At 34.5% G+C, this 21605-nt stretch overlaps 1 protein-coding gene across 1 annotated transcript in view; it reads right to left on the reverse strand.

Moving 5' to 3' along the window:
- Positions 1-423: 423 nt before the first annotated feature.
- LOC134535511 (homeotic protein antennapedia-like) overlaps positions 424-21605 on the reverse strand; it is a 457838-nt gene continuing 436656 nt past the window's right edge. The window contains exon 3 of the mRNA XM_063374650.1: positions 424-5988. Within this exon, the coding sequence (XP_063230720.1) occupies positions 5729-5988 (260 nt within the window). The 3' untranslated portion in view covers positions 424-5728. The remainder of the gene's footprint in view (positions 5989-21605) is intronic.

Genomic DNA, 21605 nt, shown 5'->3' on the forward strand with positions numbered 1-21605 from the left:
TTTTTCGTTACAAAAGAAATATCAGTTCTAGATATTTAAAAGAAACGCGACAGTCCATTATGCAGAGTGAACATACATAGATCAGTGTACTAGTTGGCAACTTTGTGTGAATGAATTGGGGATAGTGGATATTTTAATTGGAAACTGAATGTAAAATTAAACTGCAAACAGAAAAGGACATATTTTATGATTTAAGTTAGGCAGTATATATTCCAAACCGTTAAAAAAATACGCTAACATTTAAAATCATTATTTTGTCTTTATAAAAATAAGCCAAAATCTTCACTAAACCTGAAATAAGTATGTGTTTCAGATTAAAATTGTTATTTAATATATACAAAATTTATCCTTTTCGTTTTACAGAAATTTTTTATACTATTTCACCTAAAATAACTCACTACAAAGTTATATTCAACCACAATTTTTATTATTTTCAAGTTTTGTTGTTTTTCAAACACAATTTATTTGGACAGTTTGCACAATACACTATATTATATATCATATTATAATGGTTCTGGACTCGGGACATCTACTATATTACGAGTATTAATTCTATATTTAATAAGGTACAGCTAACAATCAAGGGATAATGAAAAAAAAAATTCCGATAGGAATAAAACTAAAAAATTTAATGTAAATTTAATTTATGACAGCAAAAATAAAATATTTGCTTGTGTGAAAGGACGTGAGGTATATCAATGCCTATTTAGTACTGTTTAAAGCCTATTTGTTGATAATTATTTACAAGTCTACCAACTTTTATTCAATGAGCCACTATAATAAATACATCAAAGGAACGGTATTAAATACTCTAAAAAAAATAATCTCATTTCATTCGACAAAGGACAAAGGCCTGCAAGCCATTTACAATTTTTTTTTCTCAAAAAACATGTAAATAACCATTATCTTTTTAAAAAAATTACTTCGTTATGACTAAGAAAATTTTTTTGCAAGATTGAAAAATATAGGTTAGTCGCTTGAATAAATATAAATGGTTGGATTCGTTTCGTATACTTTGTGTCACAATTTCGTTTGAAAGACATGCTTTTGCTTATATTCTTTCTGTGTAAGACTGGCAACATGAAAGAATACTAGAAACCGCTGACTGATCTCAATATGGTCAAGATAAACGATTGAAGTAAGCTAATTGTGAAAAATACTTCATTCAAAACCTACTTGACATATTTACTGACGAAAATCTGAGTTTTTAAGTTCAATGATTAGCTTTTTTTTTTAAAAAAAATAGTCACACGCAATATGTTTCTTATTATATCAACAGTATGTATTAAAAAAATGTTTATGAGAATGTTAATATATCCCAGCGGTATTATCGTTAAAAATATTAAGGGCGTACATAATTGGTAGACTGAAAATACAAAACTTCATTAAAAAAAATCTGGGGTGTATATAGGCCTTTATTTTAATATCCGCATGTGTTATATTAAAGATTACATAAATTACACACAGAAAACATTAGACCTAACGTAGTTTTAGAAGACCTATAGGTGCAAAAACTGTTAAATGAATGTTATTATGCGAGAATATTAACGGAGGAAGTTTTTATAAAATATTAGTTTATGCTGTAGTCACAACAGAAAATGAGTGAACTGTTAATTACTTACCTACAGCTTATCACTATTATGCAAAGGAAAAACACAAGACCATTACATATATAGAGATCAATTCTTCCTTCTTAATCGTTAACAGGTCTTCTTTTACAATGTTCAGTCTTAGACAGTTGAATTGATAAGCGATGTTTTTTGTTTATTTAAATGTAATGTAGCACATTCTGTACATACCATTAATCAACTTTACATTACGTCCTGGTTGTTACATTTCTTTAGAAGATAATTTACGTATATCGGAGTGTATTTTTTTCCCTATAAGTACTATATAATATCTGTGTAAAAAAATGTTGCAACTTTTTTTTTGCGAAAGAGATGTGCGACAATGCTATATATAGTACACACATGGTTCAGGAACTGTGGGGATGGGTTCTTTCGCACGCATTGTACTTTCGCCAACATGTCAGCGACCCAAGTTAAGTAGTTTTCAACATCTACCACATAACATACAGCAATGATAAATTCGTTCTTTACGCTAGAAAAGTTCTCTTTAACATGTACTACAAAATAACCACACACACATACAGTTGACTCAAACTATGGAAAAAAAAAATACAATTATTTATGTTTATGTTTATGTTCCACTTTTACAATCCATACTCCATTCACTAGTCTGTGCTGCTTTCATCTTTGCTTCATAAGTTTACTTTACCACTGACAATTTTTCGACAAACTGCTTAACGAGTTTTCTTTATCTTTCAGCATCTACATACATTTTTGTATTTATATATGTATACGTAATCATTAAGTTACACAGGCTAAAGTCCGACAATACACACAGTATTTATAATATATAGAATTATTTCTTTTCCGAAAAGAAAAATACTTTTTATACAAACACGACATTGAATGACTTTAAATACAAGACGGAAAAAGTTTTGACGTGCCCGAAAATGTCCTTAAATTATTTTTATACACGTTTTAGCAAAGACGGCCACTTCAAAACATTTTTGTTCGTCTTCTGTTAACTTACAACATACAGTAGAAATTTTAAGAATAATCTTTACGCTTGTTCTTGGCACTGCGTTTGCGTTGTGTCCAGGGTACTTCGGCTATTTATAAAAAAAAAAGGAAATCAGGTTCCCAGCAAGATTAACAACCGTGACAAAATATGCCTGATCAAAGAGAGACCAACTTTTTTAAATTTAAACATGACTCTTAACGCAAGAAATAAAAGTTTATAATACACTAGATAAGCTTCTTCAAAACCTACCGAATAAATATACAGACAACATTTAATTTCTTGCCATAAACAAGTCACACGCACTGAAATTTTTTTCCATAATTGATAAGCAAATTTTCGATATAATTGTGGTTGAAATTATTTTTAGCACAAATTTTGTTCCAGCATTCGGCTGGTCCATTATTTAAAGTGTGAATGAATAAGATTTCATCAAAAAGAAATCAATAACATTAAATTTTGATTAAAAACTGATCTCACTTTTTGAAAATAACCTCTGCTGCCAGGTACCTTCTTGCAACACTTTTTAGTCACACAAAAATATTACACAGTCAACATTCAACCTTTTTTGATACTTAAGTTTTAACACTCATAATTTAGCTAATTACTTGGAATAGTTACCGTGTTGCATTTCTTAAATAATGTTAATATTTTTTCACGCAAAATTTTTTATAGTTGTATATTAATAAGAGGAAAATCATTCTGTAATCAAATGTTTTTTTACACAGAATAACGTAGTATTTTTAGCAAAACATTAGCAAGACGTGGCTTTATAATTACTGTATTTATTTAGGGCTTAAAAGGACTGAGGGAATGTGCAGTTAATATATGGCTAGATAATGTGCTCTTCACTGCCTTTTTATATTTTTCAATACCATACCTACTATTAAGTATTTTTCAAAAGTGATCTATTTTTTGATTGCATAAATATTTTACCTACATAAGGTACAAAAAAAATATTCAACAAGGTGTTAGGGAAGTTTTTTTTTGTATAATAGAGGCTTACATTTTGAAAGATAATTTTTTTCTTATATAGGCTACCTATGTTTTCATTTTTATACAACATAAATTTAGAAAAAATATATTTTTACGCAGTTTACGTTTTTTACTATGAATTTGCGAAATGTATGGGTGTTTCTTAATAATAAAAAAACTCCTGACCTCTATTTAGTGGGGGTCAACAAATTTATTTGCTGCAGTTATATTACATTTTTGAAAATAACAATTTCCTGCCCTTAGATATCCTAAACATAAATGCCCTACACTTGCATTATCAAGGAAGAATGCAACGTAAGCACTATAGTTTCGTGCATTTTTTTTATCTGTCCAAAATATTTTTACAGCTATTTTTTGGGGACATTTTCAAAGTGACGTATAGAAAGGGAAATTTTAAAATAGCATTCAAATCTCTGATGCAATGTGTTAAACACGCCTCTTTCGGAAGCGTTCCTCTGAAGGCCAAATGTCTGTGTTTGCCAGAAGTAAGACTAAGATGCCTTTATGTAAAAGCACGCATTCCGTGTCAATAAAAATTTTTTTAACTCAAACTTAATTGGAACTGTTTATTATTTTATGTGACTCAGGTATTTAAGAATAACGGTACACATATTCGTTTTCACTATATGACAGAAATGTATGACGAATTTATTTCAATATTTCGGTGAGCTGTTAGCACACATTAAGCAATGATAAACAAAAAAAAATATTGCAAGAAGAAAGTAGGCACTACAAGTTATTTTTTTGGGCTTATTCAGTGGTTATTTTTAGACACTATTGTCAATCCCACTGTCCCGGGAATTCAAGAGATTGTGATTTTGGCGAATACCGCCTTGTCAAATCAGACGGGGTTTATTCATTAAACGACGGATCGAATGAGTCCTCCTCCTAGATTTAAAAAATATATATATTATATGGTTAACATCTATCGTCCGTGTTGAGTTCAATCTGTCATTTTTTTGTTACTGTTCCCATGACAAATGCTTTTTATTTGAAATACAACGTAGTAAAATTTTGGGAGCATAACTGACCTTGAGATGCGATGGGTCCAGATGAATCCTGCATGAAGTCAGAGTTGAAGAGAATTTTTTTTGTGACCGCACACGAAGGAAGCCCGCACTTGTACATGCAGTCTACACACTCTAATAAGTGACTTTTGATGTTTCCACAGCTTCATTTGCGAACTGAAGTTAACTAACAAAAGAATAACTATCTAAAAAATGAGAACGTGTTAAAAATTAACTGGTATGCAAATGATCTTACTGCGCGGATGAATCAAAATGAAACAAACATTTTGTCGCGATCTTTGCTTCGTGGGCATGATAACGTTCGTTGACCAAATTAATTCATTGAAAGTAAATCGTTTTATAATTCATTGCCTTGTTAATGCATACTTGGTTCTTTTTAATTGAATGGCTATAAAACGCAGCCAATTGCACTGTTTACTTCAGAAATGACAACATACATTAAATAAATCAAACCAACTTAGTAACGTGCAAAAATTTCTTTGAAATTAAAAAAAGAAAAATAATTAATAATGAATTAAAATGAAATTGATTTATATTGATTTCACAAACAAGGAATAAGGTAAAATAAAAATAGACAAAAGCCAAAGTAACAAAAACAAAAAACTAGTGTGCACACAAAATATTTAATGCGATTTATTTTCCGAATTTCGACAAAATAATATGAGTATAATTTAAACACATGAAAAAATAAAAATAATATGTGTCTGTGATGCAAACCCAAGTTAGTTCATAGCATCTACGGGACAAAATAAAGGACTTAAATATAAATATATATATCGTTATCACACCTGTTAAAAAAAACGAACATATGTTACAATGTACAATAAAAATCGAATAATTTCATAGTGGGCAATATTCATATAGCATATTTTTGGTTGCACAATAATGTCTTCTCTGCTATATTGTTTTTTTTTATTTACGTGATAAACGTTTACGCATATTTGCTCTTTTATGAAAACAGAAGGTTTTTTTTTTTCGTTTGGATAAAAAGCGGGGCTCTGTTCGCACGCGGCGCATGTTCACGAGTACTCGGGCGCGCTCGGGCCGTGTTCACGAGTATTCGGGCGCGCTCGGGCTCGCTCGGGCTCGCTCGGGCCGTGTTCGGCAGCTCGGGCGGGCTACTGCGGCGACGTCTGCGGCGTGATGTCCGAGCCGGCGTTCCCCTCGCTGTTCGCGCCCGACTCGGGCTTGGACTTGTTCTCCTTCTTCCACTTCATGCGGCGGTTCTGGAACCAGATCTTGATCTGGCGCTCGGTGAGGCAGAGCGCGTGCGCGATCTCGATGCGCCGCCGCCTCGTCAGGTACCTGTTGAAGTGGAACTCCTTCTCCAGCTCCAGCGTCTGGTAGCGCGTGTAGGTCTGGCGGCCGCGCTTCCGCTCTGCGAACACCAACCGGACATCACGTCAGCTCAATTCCGGAACACCAACTAGACTACAAACATTCCTCTCCACTGAAATTGTGCCAATCATATTGGATGATTTGTAATACAACAAACTACGCATTTATAACATGATTCAACTTAATATAAGTAGATTTAGCTAAATTATTTAAAAATAATCCTCGCTGATATTCCAGTGATTTAAACTTATTCATAGGGACCAGAAAAATTCGCGGGTTCAATAACCTTCAGGATGAACTCCATAGTTCTACGTACACTCGGTCAAATGCCACCCTGCTGTCTTGTGAAACGTCCCAACGTAGCAGCCTGTGATTCGATAAAGCTTCGGTTGGGTGTTTCTCAATGGCCCAGAGTCATCCAGGTGAGTTGTGAGCCAATAAGAGAGGCAGCACTGAGGTATAACTATTTGTATTTTAGACTATAGCGAAATGAATTCGCGAATTTTTCCGGTCTCTACTTATTCATCAGTGAATTTAACGGTAATAAGTTATTTCTACTGATTTCACAATGATGTAAAGATGTAAGCAGTGAATCCAACTGACATTTCTGTGATTAATAACTATATATGCTATGTATATATAATTTTACTGTGATTAAAACATCTGTTCGTAATGCAACATTTAGTGTTTTTATTTTGTTCTGTGTCTCGTTAACTGTGAGAACGTAAAATATTAAAACACACAACAATACAATAAAGAGCTATTGGTATATTCTAGTCTAAATTATGCAATGACTCACAGTAAGGATTAATTTCAAGGTTAGATTTTAAGTAATTTCAAAAAAACATATAAAGCTCAGTATCAGATTGCTGAAATGGCATTCAAACCCTAGTCCATACAAACATTTTTTGTTATAATAAAAAGTTTAAAAAATTTAAATATATACAACTATCATACATTTTTTGTAATATGCATATTAGCCCATGAGTAAAATGCTAAAATTGTAAGCCTTACATAGAATGTATACATCAATTGGCATGTAGAATAATTTTTATAATTTAATTTCTCAAAATAACTCTATTTAGGACAAAAATATTTACTGTAAGCATTGTAATCATTAAAAATATATATAGGCCTACCTCTCTCTCTCTCTCTCTCTATATATATATATATATATATATATATATATATATATATATATATTTCACATACGTATGGCAGGAAGCAAACATCACAACTGCAGTTAACACAACGACATCCTACTTAGAACATTGCACAGTGGTAAATAATACACTTAATTTTTCAATATTAGTTAAGTTAATACGCCTTACTTACAATACACAGTTTGGAACAATCAGAATAAGTGCAAATATAATACTAAAATTACATTGTTTGTTAGTAGGTTATAGTTTCTTCATTTAAAACAAAATGAACTGAAGTAAAGGTGGGTTTTTTTTGGACACGCCCATACAATAGTAAGCTTCTACACGCCTTGTCAACAATCCATGTAGGCCTATGTAAATTTAAGTAACACCAGGGTTGGAGTTTTGAACACATTTTTCTCATCCAATCACTATTTAGTAATGGATCAGTGCCTACTAAACTTGCAAAAATGTATATACCTATTACTTAATTTTAGCTTAAATTTAGATTATTAAAAACAATTTCAATAGCAAATGGTATTTGTAAAAACAGATAACTATTTTTTAAATAGGCTACATGTAAAAATATTTTTTGTAGAAGTAATTTTGTGATGATTTAAATAATTTTGTTTTGTTTCTTGAAATAGTTTGTAGGTAAAAATAAAATGTTTGTGAATGGTTTGAATAATTTTTAAGTTCTTGCTCATAATTTTGGAATGCCAAGGGATTACAAGCCGCACTAGTCATTTCAGTAAGTGATTGAAATCTTTTTTCAGCTTATGTTTGATTACGGTTCGACCGGTTTAAGAAGTAGATTACACTTGTGTGCGGCTTCGGTCGCCAGATCGCGGAACCCGGTATTCACGTCCCGTCTCCAAAAATTTTCGTAATTGCGCCTCGTTAGGTCATTAGCCGAGACGGAATATCTGGAGACCGGCGCGTATGTGTTCGGCGGGCGGTCCGAATAATTAAAAATTCAGCCGCCCCGCAGCGTTACGACATAATCGGCGCGTTCACGTCGCGCCACCCCAACACACGTGACGACAACTGCTGCACCCTTGAATGATAAGCAGTCATTTCCAAATTGATTTATTATGCAGGCTCGTAAATTACGTGGCGGGCAGGTCGCCTCCTAGCACAGGCCGCCACTGCTGTACTCGGTCGGGACACGAGACACGAGAACGAGACACGAGAACGAGACACGAGACGCGCTTGAAAGTACACTCACGATCTCGTACACACTCCCGAATTAACATTCCCGGCCGGAACAGGGCCCATTAAAACACAGACAATACGAGAAAAAAAAAAGAAACGAATCTGTAACAGTGCCTAATGCGCGGGAAAAAATTAATTTTCCGGAATTTCAACAGCAATGACTGCAGAGGGGATTATTACTTTGCTTCGAATGACTAGTAGTTATTTTTTTTTTTTTTAATGTATGCCAGCTTGGTTTTTCACTTAGACCAGTAGAATTAACAATGAAATATACTCACACTCAAAAAAATAAGTATAGTTGTAGGAACCGGTGGAACTATCCGTGCGATCTGTTATTAATTATGAGGTATAAGGTTCTGTAAACAGATCCATTATTAATGGTATTACAGTTTAGATAATGCTAACTTGTAAACCTATTACAAAACGGGGGTTTTTAATCCTATCTCTGCGTCTTTTTCTCAGTACACGAAGACAAAACCTTTTTTTTATTCATCGTACATAGGTACTTCAAAATTTAAAAATAGAACACAGAAAAACCTGTTAAATATATTAATTATAATTTTTGTATAGTTGGAAAATAAATTTTTAAATAGTCCTTTTTAACATCAAAGCAATTATATATTTATTTAGCCTTTAAAATTCAATGGAACAAATATATTAGTTTTCTTAGTTTATGCAATAGTTTTTTGTTTAAATAGCGAAACCTTCTCCTTCTGTAAGCCAACCACGATGGCAAATTTTTAAAATATACTAATTAAATTTAAATTAATTTGATATTCTGGTAAAATATTCCTTTTTCCTACAGAGTAAGCATAAAGAAAAATCATTTCAGCATTTTTTTTTACTTTACCTATTTATTTATGAATAATCTTGTAATATTTACTTATGCCTCGAATACTTTATTTTATACAAAAATTAGCTAATGAACTAAAGAAAACATTACAGTTATAGATGAAATATTTAATATTTGTGTGTAATGTGACTCGATTACTTAATTTTTAGAGAAGCGTGAAAATTTATTCATGATATCGTAAAGTAATAAAATGAAAATTTATGTAGTGAGATCATGGTTGCGAAACTAATTTTATGCACTTACAATTATTTCATTTCTTTATCTTTATATTTATATTTAATATGATGTACAACCACACATCACATTCAACTTGATAAATCACAAATAAGAAAATATATAATTTTTAATATAAATGTCAAACAGGTCAAATTAAAAACGAAGTGAAAGTGTAAACAGAAGAGATCGGAGAAAAATTTCCTGCGTCCGCTTTAATAGCTCCATGTTTCACTTAATCGAGAATGGTAGGTTTCCTTTTGACTTTAATCTTACTTTGTAGAGCGATATCTCTACACATGATTGACTGATGGATTTTGATGTTTATTTTTACATTGTAAATGAAAGTCTATGTTACTAAACACGATGATTGACAAGCTAAATTTTTCAAAGCCTGTTTAAAAAAAACACAAACAGTTGATGTTTAAAATTTGACCGGACATAACATCCGTTTGGAATTTACCTAGGCGAATAATTTCTCTTAACATATGTAATATTAATCTCATGGATTGCTTGGCTTCCAATTCGCTGAAATTCCTTTCAGTTTGTGAAACTTATATTAGAGACCTGTAAAATTTGCGGATTCATTTCGCAATAGGATAGAGTCCAAAACTTTTGATATTATTTTCCTTCAGTGATTGGGCCACAGTTTATCTGAAGGACTCTGGGCCAATGAAAAATCTTTAACAGAAGAATTAGCGAATCACGATCATTCCAGTCAACAGGTGTTACGAGTCGGTAACCAATCAGCAGATGTAATTTGCACGAGTGCGTAGTGGATCATGGAGTCTATCCTTTAGGGATTTGAAATCGCGAATTTTATAGGTCTCTACGTTATAAACTGTTAAATGCCTATAGTATCTATAGCTACTACTCCAAACACTTTTAAGTTCACGTTAATTATTTACTTTCGCTCGTAATAGTGAAAAAAATGAAACTGATTATTTCAAATTCCGATCAGTTGCAGCAGGTGTAAGGCAGGCAGTATTTAAATATAATCTTGAGCAGAAGTTAACAAGAAGGACTGTCTGAAGTCAATTAAATAATAGTCACAATAGCTTATTTGGAACGCTCTAAATTGTGTGCATCCAATACGGATATATTGTACACGCTAACTATGTACTATTCTACCATAAAAATAGCGTACACTGGAATAATATCAAAGAATTACTGATAGAACTGCAGGAATATATTTTATTTTGTAATCGACAATAATTCATAAAACAATTATAAAATATTTTAGTTTTTGAAAATCTTTACCGGTATGTTACAAAATGCATGCGATTTCATATAAGCTCTGTGATTATATTATAATAAAGAAAACATGTATTATAAAGAATACAATAGTCCATAGAATGCCATTTTTTTCACTTGCAGAAGACATTCTTCATGTTTACAGGAGTTACGAAATCCAGTCTATGACTATCTTGCACCGAACTTCGCGTAGATAAGATGAATGGCTTATCAATGCCAAATGCGTTGCTATTATAGCATGAAGCATTAAAAACAATATTCGTTTATTCTTAATGTAACTGTGACATACCGAGGTACACGTAAAAAAAAATGTCCAAGAAAGAAAAATATGTTGTCAAATACAAACCACGAAAAATTTTTCTATAGTAGGTAAAGTTATAAAATTATTAAGTGACCTACTTTTTCTGTCATACAAACATTTTGAAGCAATAAAATTCTTAGTAGCATCAAAAACATTTAAGGAAGCGCTAAGCACACAGCAAATTCCTTCCGCGTGCACGTTTATCCTGTTTACAACGACATTCAGAGTTCAGGGGTCAAAATGTAGCCCCGTTCCTATGAAAATCCAGTTATCTGAAAATATAAAGAGATCCTTCCTTTGTTTGATGTGCACTTTCTTCTTTCGAAAATCCCGTAATTATTCTGTAATTCCTACAGCTACGATAAATTCTCTAATTTCTTCGCTGTGAAAATTTGTTTGTACTTTTACAAGGAAAGCCATTGGAATCTCAATTGTAATTTTACAAAGCTCTGCCCTAAAGTTTAACAAGTGATGTCAATGGCAACTAAATTTCCAAGTATTTTCCTTGTAAGAAAAAATACAAAACATTTGTGATACGCCCCTGAGCCCAGTCATAAATACGGTCACCCAATCATGCGTAAGCCACGAAAAAAAAAAAAAGTTTTTATGATGTGCAGGCAAGTTGAGTCCAGACTGGAGTGAAATAAATCCGTTAAACAATCACGGCAACACTGTAAAAAAAATTCTGTTTTTTTTTTTTTTTTTACAAAGGGAAATTCTCCGGGAACTCATTTTCCAACGTTATAACTTCTAAAACTGCCAGACAACAGTTTTGTAACATTTGGCAGTTCTACAAGTTATATCGTTAGAAAATGGATTTCCAAGGATTTTCCGGTGTATAATGATTCGCAACAGCGAGGGAGTGAGTCTGTGTTGACGGCTGCGCTGGCTGCATGCGCGCCTCCGCCATATTGTCTTGGTAGCGGGGGAAAGTAGGTACGAGTCAGCAACCAAACCAGTTAGTTCTCGCCCTACGCGATGCTGCTTGAAACCAGAGATTACGGAAACATATAGATGGAGCATAAAGTCCGATTCTTGACGAGGGGGGTGAAGCCAAAAGGGGAGGAGGATTTTAGTGGACTACACGTACCAATATGGCGGCCGTTTGTTTACAAATGTATTAGTTTTACCTGTGCTGGAAGTAAAATTGGAGAATAATATCATTACATATCATTAGGTAAATTTGTATTTTGAATATTAGTGTTGGACTTATAGTAGCTATACTTATATAAACATATTAATAAGTAATATTTTGATATAATTTTCTTCCGAAAAGCTTAACTACTGTCGTTAATCAAAGCAAGCTTTAACAGCTGATACAAATACATACAAACGTCCGCCATATTGGTATGTGAAAATAAGGAAAAAAATGAGGGGAGGGGGGAACGGCTTCACGTCTTACGGCTTATGCTCCATTTGCATCCTATCCTAATATCTGCTTTAAACTTTCACAAGGAAAAGCCCCAAAGATCTAAACGTTCTGACTTCTTCCTGAAACGGAAGCCTTTCTCTTTGCCTAACATGTTACAAAACAACACATTAAAAAAAACTTCTTGTTAAGTCTACTTAAATAAAATATTACTGGAATATTTTAACCTTTATGAATTAATTAATCCTTTACCATTCGAAAACTTTTTATTTCTATAATGCATAGGCCTATGTAATATTTTCGTTCACAAATATAACTGATATATAAAAATTACATGGGTTAATAACAGCACTGTAATATTTTGAAACATTGCCAAAAATAAATTTTGAGATAATATTTCAATAAAGTATATTAAACCAAATGAATTTCAGAAATAAAACTAGATATGTTACACTAACTTGCAGCATTGCACCAGGATATTGAGAAAAGCCAGTTTTCGTGTATTTTAATCGCATTCACCAATTAAGGTACGTTAATATTTGCAATAAAATATATATGAATAATATTAATAGAGTGCTGAAAAATATATTTCTCAAGCAGAGATTATTTTAGAGCGATGAACAAGAACACAATAAACAGTGTTACCCAAACCCCTTCCTATGAACAGATTGATGTTTAGCGTTACTTGTTAGGATGGAAATTTTTTTTTGTACTTTTTACTAGAAAAATATTTGGGAACCCAGTTGCCAACTATATCACCTGTAAAACTACAAGGCAGAACTTAGTAAAATTGAGAATTGTACAAAAGCTCTGCCTTGCATTTTTACAGGAGATATCGTGACAAAAGAGTTTCCAAGGACTTTCTTTGTAAAAGTGAAAAAGAAGTGCAATCATTAATAAATTATGGTAAAAACATAGTAAATTCTTTTCCCGTAACAAAAATTATCTTTTATTAAATGTTTTGACTTCACAGACAGCAACACGATACAAAACAATTTTTCTAAAAAACCTCTGCACCTTGTGATACTGTAGTGGGAAGCCTAAGATGTACATCAAGCTCTGTCCCTGCCCGAACACGCCCGAATATTCACCTTCGGCCAACCTCGGGTTTATTTATATATATTTATATTTCTCTATTTATTTTAATGTGGCTATACTAACCTAACTGACCTTCCATAGTGTTTTAAAGTGTTAAAATGTAGCTAACCTAACAGACCACTTTTAATATTTGAATCCATTTTTCCTTCGCAAAAATAAAACAAATCCCGAGGTGGGCCGAAGGTGAATATTCGGGCGTGTTCGGGCAGGGACAGAACTTGATGTACATCTTAGGCTTCTCATGTTGTAATCAATACAAATCAGTGTCAGCTGCGCGGTGTTGACCTCAGACGGCAGTGTTGGCATTACGGAAGAAGCTCGTCTGTCATCCAACTTTATCTGGAGTTTGCGCGTGCTTCTTCTGTCGGTAAAGGGTGGCAGGGGGGAAGGAAGGGGCTGGCGAGATGTCTGATGGTCAGATAGCTCGGCTGAAGCGAGCACGGTCCGGACTCGACTCTGGGCGGGGACAAGCCCGTGTTTCTCGCAGGTTTTAGAACGAGGAGGACGTCAATCAAACCGGCGACAGTCCTCCAGGTGTTCTTGTCCCCTCCCCCCCCCCCCCCTTGCAGTGACGTAGCCAGTGGTCCGGACCCCTCCTTTCCGGAATTTAAAAAAAAAAAAACATGCGAAAACATTAATATAGCGTCGTATGTATGTAAGATAATAATTTCTTGTGTCTCTAGAGCATGCTGAACGCTGCTCTGTCTTTATATTGCAATGTTAACTAATGAATATCACAATTGTAATGCCAGCTTTTTTAAATGTTACTTACGTTTCTATGATTACAAATTATAACATAAAGTATTAAAGGAGAGCTGCACTATTATGAAGTCTTATTTTTTAAGACCAATGTGCGATAAAAATTCTGTGATGTTCAGGAAAGCAATTTATTCGGATGAATCACGTGTGTCCGCCATCTTTTCCCAGATTTGTGAGACTTCCACAGATGACGGCACCGTGTTTAAACATTTCGGTTCCAATTTACTTCCGTTCCAGTCACTAAATTACTCATGCCAAATGCCGTAGGCCTTTACCAATAGCTATGATGTTTTCACAATAACATTCTGAATTAGATAATAACCAAGTAACATTTCCTGACTTCGGTTCTTGTCTAACAATAAATAATTGTTTTGGAAAAAAAATTGATGACTTATTTATTGCTAAGTAGTTCTATAAAAATTTCGATATAAATTATTAAAGTCTTATTATTATTATTTGTGAAAGCATAACTCAAAAATGAAAACTGTAGGCTTTAGTATGCTTACCTAATAATATTATAGTAAATAAATGCGTGGAAACGTTATTTCATTTTGCACACATTAAGTTAGTTCAGCGGGAAAGCTAATTAAATACGCAGTTAAAAAAAAAATAATTTTGAATTCCGCAGCCGTTGTCCCCCGCTGGAGTTTCAACCGTCGCCAAGTGTTACTCAAAATATTCCAGAAGAGGAGATTCTTTGTACAAGGGACCGGGTCGGCACCGAATCCCAGAGGGTTGGTTCGTGGTCCTTTCAGAAGGGGAGGAAAGGTTCAGAAAATAAAGCTGAGGGTGGGGGGGGGGAGGGGAGAACAGGGAGCGAGACGTACCCCGGGCAGAAACACTCCCGCCTCGTCGCCGACCGGTGATTGGTCCGCAATTAACCTTCGGCGAAGCGGAATTATATACCTGCGGCCGGTTCACCAAACTCAGGCGGCGACCTCGCTTCTTACACAGACTCCCTTTCAATCCCTTCCCCACCCCCCCGCTCTTCCACCTACCCTGCTGGGCCCACGAGAGGCGCGCCCGCGGGAAAAAAAAAAAATCCCACGGTGTTTTGTTTTGCTCGAGAGCATCCAGTTCAACAACCATTCATATGCCAGCGAGTCTGAAATTACAATCCGAGTGTGTTTGCTTTTAAACCTTTAACTGCAAGCTACATTTAAGCAAACTGGCCGTATGGTGTTGTTAGAGCAGACTGTCTTTAATGGAACAGAATTAAAGATGCATACTACGTATGCCCCTGGGTAGGGCCAAGCATATTTCGCGAAAAGATCCCGAGACTAGCTGAAAGATAAAACACTGTAGCATCGTCTGCGTTTCGTGATTGGGTGAGTTTCTTTCAGGTACACGACGATTGTTAAAACGACAATTACAGTAATTCATTGTGGAACCAAATGCGTCCTGAGTGGCTCAGCCAGATAAGGTAAACTACTTCTCTCGCAGACGGCCGCCAATCACAAGGAAGAAACCACCGGTGCGCGCATACCTTGTTGCAGTCTAGTAGGCGTTCAGATTTATTCGCGAAAAATGCCTGCCCCTACCCCTGGGGCCTTAGGCTAAGAGCGCTGGGTTAATAAAGAAAAGCTTGCGGATAAACTCCCACCCACTTCCATGAATGCCAGCAAGTAGACTTGAGGCACTTGTACATTTGCTTCACGTCAGTGATTGTAAACCAGTGCTCTGACGACCCAGAGCCAGTCGTTCACATAGTGAGAAGTAGTTACCTACCCAATAACGTGTAACCCAAACAAAACCTTGTTATCCACTAATTAACACTCTAAAAATACTTGAATAAGTATATTTGAGAAAGTTGAGCCTATAGTTTGGAGTGAAATTAATGCCAAAAATAATCGTTGCTCTATTTAAAATGCATATGTTTTATAGTAGATACCATAAAAAATCTTTTCCATATGATTCTACGACCTTCATATCAGATAGAAAAAAATATTATAAGCATCCGAGCTTTATAATTATTAGTATATTTTAAATTATAAAGTAGAATTTTCAATTTTTAATTTTTGTTCGAGTATGCTGAATAGGTAATATTTTAAACTTAAAAATAAGCAGTTGGTAGTAAAACACGTATAATAAATTTTAATGAATTTTAAAAGTTCTTTGAATCAAATTGAAAATGTTTACACGTATTGGGTCCTCGAATTTGGATGCGCAAAATTGAAAATAGAAATATGACCAGTGAAATGTTGGAAATGTGAAGGAGAATTACAAGTGTTCTCTTTAAGTTGGTTAATATGTTTTTGGCTTAAATAAACAAAAAATTTGATTATTCATATGAACTCGTAGATTTTTAATTAAAACATTAATCGCTCATTTGCTTACGACAATTAGGTATCTACAGCTCAAGGGAAAGCATCATAGGCGTTTTGATATCATTAATACATAAAAAAATTATGATTGTTTTTTTCCTTCGTGTTTACAAGAATATATGTTTATTTTACGGCATGCCTTGGCTTGTACTAAATATATTTTTTTTGCAGTGCTGAGTGCTATCTGTGTACCTAATTTAGAAGTAATGTTCTTGAATACATGGGTGTAAGTACAAGGACGGGTGGGAGAGGGGGGGGGGGCTGGGCCCCTGGAAATAATAAAAAAAGAACCATCTGTGGGGGTCTGCTTGCGCTTAAAAAATAGTAACTGTGAAACAAAATCATAAATTTAATTCGCTTCTCCACCCCCTTATTTTCCAGGAATCCACCGTATTTTCGCCCCTGCTTGAATGCGTGGGTCATTATGATATAATATAATGAGCAATTCCTTCAAATAAACATATAAGGAGCCGGCCCAAATCATAAATTTATATTAAAAAGTTAAGTAGTATACTGCCATTAGAGTTATACCAAGACCTCCAGTCATTATAAACTTACAATCTTGATTTTTATTAATTAGTGTTTTAGTGACTGACTACATTGTGTGAGACGGACACTACATTAGGTTCTCGCATTTCCAATGCATTTATTCTTTTCATCTAAAATAATTGTTTTCGAAAGAATTTAACTATACAAGTATTGAATTTAGTAGCAAAAATTTCTGTCAGATATGCTTGATGTACATATGCTTGATTAAAAAAGTTTATTTGGTGTGTAAACATCTTGGCTCTCTGTAGGTATACAGCATTTGATGCGAGTAATTAGTTGAAAATAGAACGGACGTCGATGAACATAATTGTCCAACTTATATGGCAGAGACACGTGAAGAAACATAAACACGTTCGCAAACATTAGGGTACACACCAAATGTATTGGTGTGCCAAATTAAACTTTGTGATAGTAAGACTACCCCGGAAGATTTTTGGTAAAATAAAATAGTCATAGAAAAACTAATATTAAATTTTTTAAATACTTAAGACTGTATAAATAGTTCATAGTGTATAACATAATGTGAATTTTAACTATGATGTGAACTACGGTGACTAATGTGAATAGGACTAGAAATAGACAGATTGTTCTAATTGATCTAATGTTCAAAAAACTCTGCTAATTAATACTTATTTTAATTGTTTAACATAATATCCATTATTAGAAATTTGTAATATAACTTTTTTGCTAGCTAATGTATATATTGTACACATATTAGAAACAGTGTATGTAATCATATAGATGTATTTCATAAAAATTGTAACCATGTTCACAAGCCCTATATTCAGAGAGCCAATGCTCATCAACTGTGTCTATTGGGTGCTAAGAAAAAAAATAAACTGGCATTGCAATGATTATAATACGTATTCTCCTTCCATCTCCTTCCAATATATCAACTGGCTCGGTAGCACATCTGTAGAGTGAGCTTTTTAACCTCAAGGGTTGTCGTTAGAATCTCGTCACTAGAAAAAATTTCCTACTTTTTACTAACATTAAAATGTAATAAAAAATGTTTAATCAGCTCAACAAAGTTAAGGATTTTTGTAGTAATTATTTACAGACTGATTTCAGTCGTTTAATCAAAAACAAATGTACAAATTTGTACTTAAGTTTTAGAATATGAATTTTGTAATGTTTCAGGTTAATATATTAGTAATGCCATAGAAGTAAAACCCATAAAGTATATAGAAACTTTAAAGTTTTAACTGTTTAGTGAATTTTAACAAGATGGGACAGTATTTTATTGAAATTCCTTATCGAAAATCAGGGACAAATCCGGGGTTTAGGATTTTTTATCGCTTTTATCGGAGCCGTTTCTAATAATTTAACACTAACGTTTGTTTCGTGCTGCCATCTGCGGTTGATGATTGCAAGCAACGTTTAAGATTCAGGCAGCGAATTGTCGTGGCGGGTGGAGAAACAAAGTTTGTGATTCGCGTCTATAAATTTTTTTGTATGTACCTACTTGAAAAGCAAACATTTTATTGATCAATATATTTATCACTCTTGACATTATCTTAAAGAATTATACTTTATTTTCGTGTCCGCGTTTCATAATATAAGTTTATTTTCAACATTAACAACATGATAACACATGTATTTGCTCGTTATCACTGACAGGTACTTGAAGACTCGCTGACATTTTTTTCATTAAATCAGGCAATATCCATAAATAAAGATTTTTCCTTACTAGCTGCGTCGAATTCATTGACTTAAGTCATTTTTCGATTTTCCACAGCTAGAAAATGCGTACTTATTTACTTATAAGTTTCAATTTTCGAAGTATTTAATCATAAAAAATATAATTAAACATTATTAGATAAACCAAGCCTTCAGAGACAGCAACTATTTTTTTTTTCCGTAGGAAACATATCTGTTTAAATTTTTATTTGGAACTTAGTTGGCGCAGGATATTTTGCACTGAAAATGAGCATATTTTTTTCCCACACCCACACAGAAATATATACGTAGTTCTTGTACTTTAACAAAAGCTTATTTTGAAAACTAATTTCCAAGAGATAGTTTGTAAAAATACAAGAACGATATTGTATATTTGTACAACGCATGGCTATGGTTATTTTTTGCAAATGTGAAATGTGTTTTCGAGATAATACTGAGTATTTTTCGAAAATAATTACGCCTAATTAATTGATTTTTCATTCCAAAATAATATTTTAAACCATGGAAATGATAATCGAAAATTTAATAACTAAACTTCATTTTGTTTTAATATGATTATTAATGTGCGCAGTTAATACTGGAAAGTCATTCAGAAAATGTTTACAGATAACTTTAACTATTGAAAGTATTGGGACATCACAAATCATAAAAGCCCGGGTAAGAATCCGAACCCTGTATTACTGCGAACACTATTTTGTAGTGATCCAAATATACAAATTTATGAATACCTGTAACTTTACATGAGTTTTTTACGTGACTACATCTAATAAATCGATGAACGCCGGCTGCACGCACGAAAAAGTGTCCCGTTGCGAACATTGTTCCGTTACGCTGTGTCCCGTTACGCTCATTGTACACTTGCGCCGCATCTATCTCTCTTCCACTCGACTGTTTAGTGAAATGTTAATGTGGTTTTCATTGATTTTTACAACAATAATTTCGGCAATAAAGGTTAATTATTCTTGCATTTTAAAAATCTGATTACTAGTATAATTTCAAATATTTATTCTTATATTATTATTAATAAAAATGTTTCAATTTTATTCATAAAGTATGCAATAATTTCACCAATGTTTTTGTTATGACGTCACGTTTAACTATCGTCCGCAAACCGACTATACAGACAACCAATTTTTTTCTGTTTCATTAAAAACGTTTCGGAGTGTGCAGTAAGTGTAATGCGTTGAAGGCAGACAGTCGACGAAGGACGAGCGAGCATTAAGCGATTGTTCGTCGGGGTGGTAGCGCGTGGTCCCAAGGGAAGACTGGCTTCCCCTCCTCCCCCTAGGCCCCTCCTGGAGGCACCATGGTCTCCAGGTTCACGAGACGGCAACCGGCGGCCGTCAGGGGAAATGATGAAGACGGATGGCGCGCCTGGAAACACATTCCTCCGGCTCTTATCTGGCCGCGACTAGCCCGCGGCCCGCCTGGTGCCTCGAGGTACAGTCCGATCCGCTCGGCACTGGACCGTGGCGGCTCAGCCAGCTCGCTCCAAGGGGCTGATAAGCGCGACGCTCACTGGTGTTTATGGTGCGGTATCGCCTCTATGCGCCAGGCTATGAGTTTGCGCGCAGTGTTCTCGTCGTACAATTTGAGCGGTGTCCTTAACATTATATGGCGGAGAAATGAATATAAAGGTGTAGTGCAAGTCCCTGATGTGCCTTCAAGAAACTTCACGGGTTGTTTGATGCCTAAAAATTACTCTGAAAACACGCCTTTCAGCCATTTTAACGCTTAAAAATACATTTTAAAAAGTACTTTTCGGCCCTCAGAGAATTCTTAAATGCTTTTCGTAAACGGACCCTAGTCGGATATCTTGAGTGGTTTTCAAATCATGTTGTTTTTCCTGAAGCTCTGCGCACCGCCTGTGTGTCTGGGCAGACGGAGCCCTTAAACACTGTCTCATTCACCATGTTCGTTAGTTTCGTCCTGTCACTGCCCTTGATTTCCTGCACATTTATTAGGATAAGCCTACACCTCTTGCATTTTATGTAAAGCCTCAAAACTTCTTTACACATTTCCATTTAATAAATATTATTTAATAGCACTAAAAAAACATGCAAGTATGACTAGCGTGCGAAGTTTACAAACTCTACAATACAGTTCAGTTAGTATCCGGTAAGAAAATTTGTGACCCCACCGACAACTATAGAGAACTTTCGTTGCAATATTACAGGAGTATGCCTGAATAAAAAGTAAGTACAAGGAACTAACATGGAATATAAATATGTATTTTAAAATTCCATATTCCAACCAAAACATTTAATCAACTTTATCGCACTACCTGTTGTATCTATACCAACGCAAAATACAATTTAGATTTTTTTTGAAAGGGATGTTATGTAATTTTTTGTCACAAAAATCTCTTTCCCAGAGGGTGTCTAGTCTCAAGAGCAGACAGGAATTTCAGACTCAGATCCCATTCATCAAGACAGAGAACCACCCCAATATGGACTCGTCTACGTTAGCTATGCACCTATAGGGACCTGATGCGCTTAGTCAAGTATGTAACATTTTCATTGGCTGCTGCCACATTTCACCCAATTAGTTCAAATTTTTTAAGCGGTATTGCAATGGTTTATTGTCCTTTTTTTCTACTTATACATCTCCATGTGCCATCTCCTCGCCAAACATCTAGGAATTGAGGGCTATAACCCAGCCATGATGTTTCCTGAGGATAACAGTGGTTTTTCCTGTTGTCTTCTGCATCCTCTGACGTTGACCATGAAGTAGTTCTGGGTATGTTTCGCCCTCCAAGGACAAGGTGGTGACATGTACCTTCTCCACTCGGCAGAGGAAGTCTCCTCACTCGGGAGTCTCACGGCTGGCTGACTGCAGTGTCGCAGGCGCTGAGCGATGGGGTCGCCTCATCCCAGCACCTTCAGTGAGTGTCAAAAAAA

This window comes from Bacillus rossius, chromosome 8, assembly GCF_032445375.1.
Source record: "Bacillus rossius redtenbacheri isolate Brsri chromosome 8, Brsri_v3, whole genome shotgun sequence".
NCBI lineage: Eukaryota > Metazoa > Arthropoda > Insecta > Phasmatodea > Bacillidae > Bacillus > Bacillus rossius.